This window comes from Pinus tabuliformis, chromosome 6 (assembly GCF_031772625.1).
Source record: "Pinus tabuliformis cultivar Carrire ecotype Pingquan chromosome 6, CPIR1, whole genome shotgun sequence".
NCBI lineage: Eukaryota > Viridiplantae > Streptophyta > Pinopsida > Pinales > Pinaceae > Pinus > Pinus tabuliformis.
In genome coordinates, this window is record NC_142292.1 from 614,831,603 (window position 1) to 614,838,379 (window position 6,777).

Consider the following 6,777-nt stretch of genomic DNA (forward strand, 5'->3'; position numbering starts at 1 on the left):
AATCTTCCTACACTAAATTTTGGCATTCGAGAAATTACCCAGAAACTCGACCCTTTTGCCCAAAATTTAGGCCCTACTACCCAGAAAATGTTGCCTAGAAGTTCGTCATGCTGCACAGAATATGCCCATAAACTCATACTGTGAAGTCAAAGAGAGATAGAGAATATTCTTGGGATGTCTTCACCCTTCTTCTTCATCCTTCACTTGTATGCCCAGGCGATACTGTTTTTTGAGTGAGTGATTGAATTGTACCTTGTGGAGGAGGTCAAGTGCCTTATATAAAGTATTCTCGCTCGCTTTTATATGTGTCTCTTCACTGGGGCTAACTTAACTTGAAGGAGGGACTACTTGACAAGTTTGGAGCCAAAAGTTCAAAATTCAAAATTCAAACTTTTTTATTTTGAAACTGACATAAAGAACATGTCTTATATTAATCATTTCAAAGGCTAACAATAAAATGACATGAAGAACATATCTTACATTTTTCATTATATATTTCAAATGCTAAAATATTAATTATAAAGACTGACCATAGCTACAAAATTCAACACATTCAACTAACTATATAATATAAATGATATAATATATATTGATATTTAATGTGCTTTAAATTTTTTAGCCAACAATAAATGATCAACATTTCACACCATATTCTAAAATTTAATTATTCTATGATATATGTTGATAGGCATGCTTATTTCACAATAAGGTTTCCATAACTTTTGTCTTTTAAATTAAAAAAAAGAAAGAAGAAGTAATAATGTTTAATAAAGACCATATATTCTTCATAATATTTAACAAAGACACCATATTCTTCATCTTCTTCACACATAAAATATCTAGTTAAATTTTAACCCTAATATTCGTAGTGAATCAATTTTCCTTTATTATTTTTTCATTATTAATAATATTAATGAACACCATATTCAGAAAATTAAATATTTGTGCTGGACAAATATATTTGAAAGGATCACTTCCACATAGGGAGGGTTCACTTTTTGCTAGATCAACCACAGTACCTCAGCCTCAGAGTGTCGAGAGGAATTTAGCGGATGAATTGAACTAACCTTTGAAGCTGACAATTCTATGATAATTATGTTAATAGGCATGTTTAATTTGGAATGAGACTTCCATAATTTTTTTCTTTGAAAAAAATAAACATACCAATGAAATTTAACAAAGAGTATATTCTTCATCTTCTTAGCACAAAAAGATTAGGTTAAACTTTAAGTATAATCTCAATAGTGAATCAATTTTTCCTTTTTTTTTTCCAACAATAACACATATTTACTCTATAACCATTCTGATAAAATAAGTTTAACAAAAACATGATTAAAAAATAAGATAAAAAAGTAAAATTTTAAAAATAAATTTTAAAAGGGGGAAAAGTAAACTTAAAGTGGAAAAAAATCATTATTAAAAAAATAGGATTAAAGAACCTTCACTTCATTTTAAAAAATATAATATAATTTTATTGCAATTTTCAATTTCGCTGAGAAGCTTAATGGTTGGTTGATATTGAACGTTGGAGAGAGATAACTCGGTTATTTTATTATATAACTTAAGTGACAAACGCTCACAAATATGGGACAAATGCTAGCGAATTTAATGTTATAATATTTATAATCTAATGGGGGCACGTACAATAGAAATGCAATTGACTTTTTAAACAAAATTTGAAACTGCAATTGTCCCACATTGAAACTGAGAATTCAGACAAACATTGAAACAAAATTGGTGTACCAACCCACTCAAATAGAATTATCATCCTTGACTTTACCTGTCATGAAAACTGAATCACAAATTAAAAGGCCCAATACCGGTCATGGGCTTCTGGTTGTAAGGGAAGGCCTCATCTCAACAATGGTCGACTCAGAGGCTCCCAATTTGATGGCCTCTGTGCTTGCTTCCACAAAGCGTGTCATGGCGTCCTCAACATAAGAGTTTGCCTCTTTCACCCTCATACGATTCTGTATTTCGTTGGGATAACTTTTGAGAATGTGATCGCCATTAATGACTGCAGCCAGCTGTACCAATTCCTTCTGAAACTCGCTCAACTTTGCATCTTCCTTTGCAGGAGTGGCCCTCATGTTGTTGGGTTCGGGCAGAACAACTGTGACATCAGACGTTCCAACAGAATAAATAAATAAATAACTGCGCATTTAATGCTAAATCTGAGTTGGAGGAGTGTGACTCCATATCAATAGTTACAGTGGCATATAAAGTTACCCAATGGAGAAAAAGGGTATATACCAGGGCAATCAGTCCGAGGGCCTCCTTTGACATTCAATACGCTTTCAAATGTTCCAGCCCATCCATCTCTGTATGTGAGGAAGTTAGAAGTAAGATTAAAGATTTTCTTCACAGTCGCCGGAATGGATGAATGCTCAAACTCTGAAGAAGGGGTTGGCCCATTGGGACGGTGAACCACTGCAACAATCAAACATTCCAATATACATTATAGCAATATGAATGAATAATCGATCACTTTGCCTGCAAGGATTTCCAAGAAGTTGAAGGGTGTGTGTCATGATCATACCTGTGCCTTTCTTGATCCATGGAGAAACCATGATGGTGGGCACCCTCACACCCAATCTATCAAACTTGAAAAAATAAGGATTAGGACCAAAACTCCCATCTGGATTGGGCACATTTCTCACAGGTGTAGGTACATGATCATAAAATCCCCCATGTTCATCATAAGTAATTACCAGAAGCGTTTCGTTCCATTGAGGACTCGCTCTGAGAATCTCATAGACCTCCTTAACAAGCCTCTGCCCATTGGCTAAATCGTGAGAAGGGTGGTCATCGTTGGCAGGAAAGAGCTCGAGATCAAAGTAGCGAGGCTCTATAACCGCTAGATTAGGCAGCTTCCCCTGTCTGGCATGGCGCTTGAACTTGAGATCATACTGATGAAACCTGGGAATGTATTTGAGCTTTCTCAAATTTCTGTAAAACAGAGTAGCAGGGATGTTCTGGTAATAGATCCCAAATGACAGCCCCGACTCATGGAGTGATTCAAATATAGTTTTCTGAGGATACCCAATTGCTAACTGCTTGGCAATATGGCTTGTCGAGCCATGAGAAGTTGCAGAGTAGAGAAAGAGCCTGTTGGGATGAGTAGGACCTGGCAACGAAGAGAACCATCGATCAAACACCGCAAACTCTTTCACAAGCTCGGTGTACACAGGCAGCGCTTCAGGTCTCAATCCCTTCATAACAGCCTGTGGCAGATTATTTGATATGGTTAGAGCCTGCTGGACGAAGCCATTCATGGGCGCGGGATATGCAAAAGTGTGATTCGATCCGAAGACCTGCTCTGTTACCGCCTCGAAGCTATGGCCTGGATCTGGATCTACGTACCCTGCATCATCACTGAAAAATACTTTACCCGAGCTTGGATCGTTAGAATTGACGGGGTTCCATTCCCGGCCTGTAACTCCATCGATTTCTGAATTCAGCCTTTTCATCCAACCCAGCATGTGATCGAATGATCGATTCTCCAAGACCAGAACGACTATGGTCTTAATGGGTACATTGCTGCTGTTGATTGGAGATACAAACAGTATGAGAGCCACAGTAACAATGGAGAATATCGGTAGAGTCATTGGCTTCATTAGACTTCCATCCCTTAATATTTTGCTGCTTCTGCTTTCAGCCATGTTAAATCCAGGAAATCCTTTGCTGAAACTTGGTTATGATTACAGAGATTATAAACATCCCCAATTCAAGAAAGCCTGAGAGAAATTCAGAGCCCCCAAAAGTGTATGGGCACAGGTGTACTGCTGCAAATTCAAGCCACTTCACTAAGTTTTTGTAAATTGATTTATTTGTACTCTCTGGTAATATATCATGATTGTGTATATCTGGCGATACCTACTGTTACAAGCAGGAGCGGCCCACTAATTAAATTCCTCCATGGTAAGTTTATCTATTTGGTAGAATGTCCATGGCAGATTATTCTAGAATTTGATGAAAGCAGCGAGGTGCGAGGTCAACCGATTGAGGTTCCTGAAATTTTCTGGAAAATTTACAATTCAGATAAATTGGAATAAGAATGCCCATAATTATATAATTTTGTATCATAATGGCGGGATTTGTTTTTTTAACCAAATTTGGAGAGCTTGCTTTATTGTGAACGCAGTGCTCTCGTTTACTTCACTGTGAATTATGATCGGTATTAAATAATATTTACTGAATCTCGTTAATTTTTAACGAGTAATGTGAATTATGACATTTATATTCAATGTGAATTATATTAATTATATTAAAGTTATTAAATCAATTATGACATTTATATTCAATGTGAATTATATTAAAGATATTAAATCAAAGTAAGGTAAGTTAGTTATATGAATTATGATGGATATTAAATTATAATGGGTGATATTTTTAGTGGTTATATAATTATGATTGATTTTAAATTATATTAAGTGATTATTAACCAGTTAAAGTGTTATTTAATTTGATAATACAATTTTAAGGTTTTTGTTATTTAAAATACATTTTTAATGTATATGATAATACAATTTCAAGTTTTTTTTGTTATTTAAAATATATTTTTAATGTATAAATAGATTTAACGCTTTGAAAATTTTTTGGGTACTTCAATTATGTAGATTAAACAATTTAAACTCAAGTTTTTAAAAATATTTGTGGGATTTTGATTAAAATTACTCATAAAAAAGATAGTGAAAAAAATCATTTCTTGAAGATGAACCATATTAGATAGTTCTAAACTCGATCAACAATTGATAATGTAATTTATAAAAAAGACAATATCAAAATTCAATACATTGAAACTTTTTATAATTATAATAAATAGAAAAATATAATTAAAAAGATTAAAAATTCAAAATACTTCAAAATTTTAAAGTAAAATAATATAAATATTTTATAAATGTCTTTTCAATTAATCATGTGAATGCCTTTTATAATTATAAAAATATAATTAAAAAAAATAAAAAAATTAAAATACTTCAAAATTTTAAAGTAAAATAATATAAATATTTTATAAATGTCTTTTCAATTAATCATGTGAATGCTTTTTTCACCGAGTAATGTGAATGTCTTTTGATTTTTCAACCAGTAATGTGAATAATGTACTTTGATTGAGCAATGTGAACTAGTATTAAATTAAATTATGTGAATTAATGTAGAAAATCATTAATATTAAATAATATGAATATATTTTTAATTAAAAATGTGAATATTTATCAGTATTAAATTAGATTAAATTATTGATAAAAAAATGTTGTGTTAAACTTTTCAAATATATTTTGAATGAATAATGTGAATATATTTTGGAGTAGTAGGTGGAAGAATTGCCCGGACGGTCAAAAGTGGTCTGAATCCGGGCAAAAAAAATTCAAAAAATCTTGTAGAGGCAGTGTTTGAATCGTGTTTCTGATGGTGGAAATGGATTCAACACCATCAAAAACGTCTAAGACACCAAATATTTTGAAGTTTAACAACTATAACTTGGATTTACAAAAATCCTTGCCGGATTTTCTCTAAATATGACTGGAATTTCCATAACTTTCCGGGCAACTCCTTCGCCTCTCGTTAGACTACGCGATATCTTTTTAATAAGTTATGTGAATTATTTTTGATATTAATTATATTTAGTTAATGATGAAAAATAAAGTAATTAAAAAAAAACTAATGTGAATGTATTTTTAAAGAGTAATATGTATTATATTACGTGAATTATAATTGTTATTAATTATAGTAAGTTAATGATGGAAAGTTAATTAATTCAAATAGAAGTAATGTGAATGTATTTTCAAAGAGTAATATGAATTATGATTTGTATCAAATTTCATCCATTAATAATTAGTAATGAGAAATTTATTTATTCAAGTATAAATTTTTAGTTTTTTGTGATGTTGAATCTATCTATACAATTAAAAACCCATTTTAAAAGATTACAATTCAAGATCTAGTCAAGAATCAAATTTGGACTAAAAATTAAAAAATGCCTTAGATTACTCTATATATTTATAGTTGATATTTTTTTTTGTTAAGCTTGGTAGATCCTCATTTTTCATTGATTTATAAAGCAAATTTACACCACATAGATTTGGCTAGGTGGCCTCAACTTGCCCAATGGGAAACCAAGTCTGTAGGCCACCTATTTGCATTGTATGCCATCCAGTAGGAAAAAAATCTTAAGTCTCTCTATCCAAGCTATATAGGTCTTAGATTCTTGTACATACTTTAGAGATCTACATACATATATAAGTGCATAAAGAAATTTAAAATCTATCTGCATATATAAACAAAAACGCTAGAAAATAGGCTGGTTAGTCATGTTGTTTAGCGGATGTTGATTCCACTGGTGCCGGATCCTTAGTGTCTGTACCCGACACCTCTGTCTGGACCAAGATACAAGGCAGGTGCCTCTCAATTCGACCAAGCCGAACATCTTGTTTGTGTAGTTGGAACTGCACCTTCTGGAATTCATGCTTATAGTTCAACATGCCTTGGACAGTAACTATCATGCCAACCAAAATTTGTTCCATTGCCTTTCCCAGTAGGCTCTTCATCAACTAGTAGAGGTAGAGGGTTTGCTTGAATTGAGAGATTCTTCCTCTAGTATTTCCAGGATCCGGGACAAGGACTCTCCAATCCTCTAGTTTTGTGTCCGTCTCACTCTCCTGTTTCACTTCTTCTTCCCAATCATCTAACAACTTGCACATTTCTTCACTGGTTCCCTCTCGGTATGCGGCTGTCGTTGGACCAATTAACCTTTCGATAGGCTTCCTGCCTCTTCGG

General features: G+C 32.9%; 1 protein-coding gene across 1 annotated transcript; it reads right to left on the bottom strand.

Annotated features, from left to right (window-relative positions):
* Window positions 1-1,641: 1,641 nt before the first annotated feature.
* LOC149260090 (non-specific phospholipase C6-like) lies at window positions 1,642-3,828 on the bottom strand. The gene is made up of 3 exons (XM_089378842.1): window positions 2,540-3,828; window positions 2,254-2,430; window positions 1,642-2,113 (listed from the first exon to the last, which is right to left on the bottom strand). Exons 1-3 carry the CDS (start codon window positions 3,660-3,662, stop codon window positions 1,824-1,826), a joined length of 1,590 nt encoding a protein of 529 aa, XP_089234968.1. The 5' UTR covers window positions 3,663-3,828; the 3' UTR covers window positions 1,642-1,823.
* Between the last annotated feature and the right edge of the window lie 2,949 nt (window positions 3,829-6,777).

Excerpts from the sequence above, each read along its gene's own strand:
- LOC149260090 (XM_089378842.1), bottom strand. The coding sequence starts at position 3,662 with ATGGCTGAAAGCAGAAGCAGCAAAATATTAAGGGATGGAAGTCTAATG. Across the intron at positions 2,431-2,539 it reads ATGGATCAAGAAAGGCACAG|TGGTTCACCGTCCCAATGGG; the intron begins GTATGATCATGA and ends TGATTGTTGCAG. Across the intron at positions 2,114-2,253 it reads CCCTCGGACTGATTGCCCTG|TTGTTCTGCCCGAACCCAAC; the intron begins GTATATACCCTT and ends CTGATGTCACAG.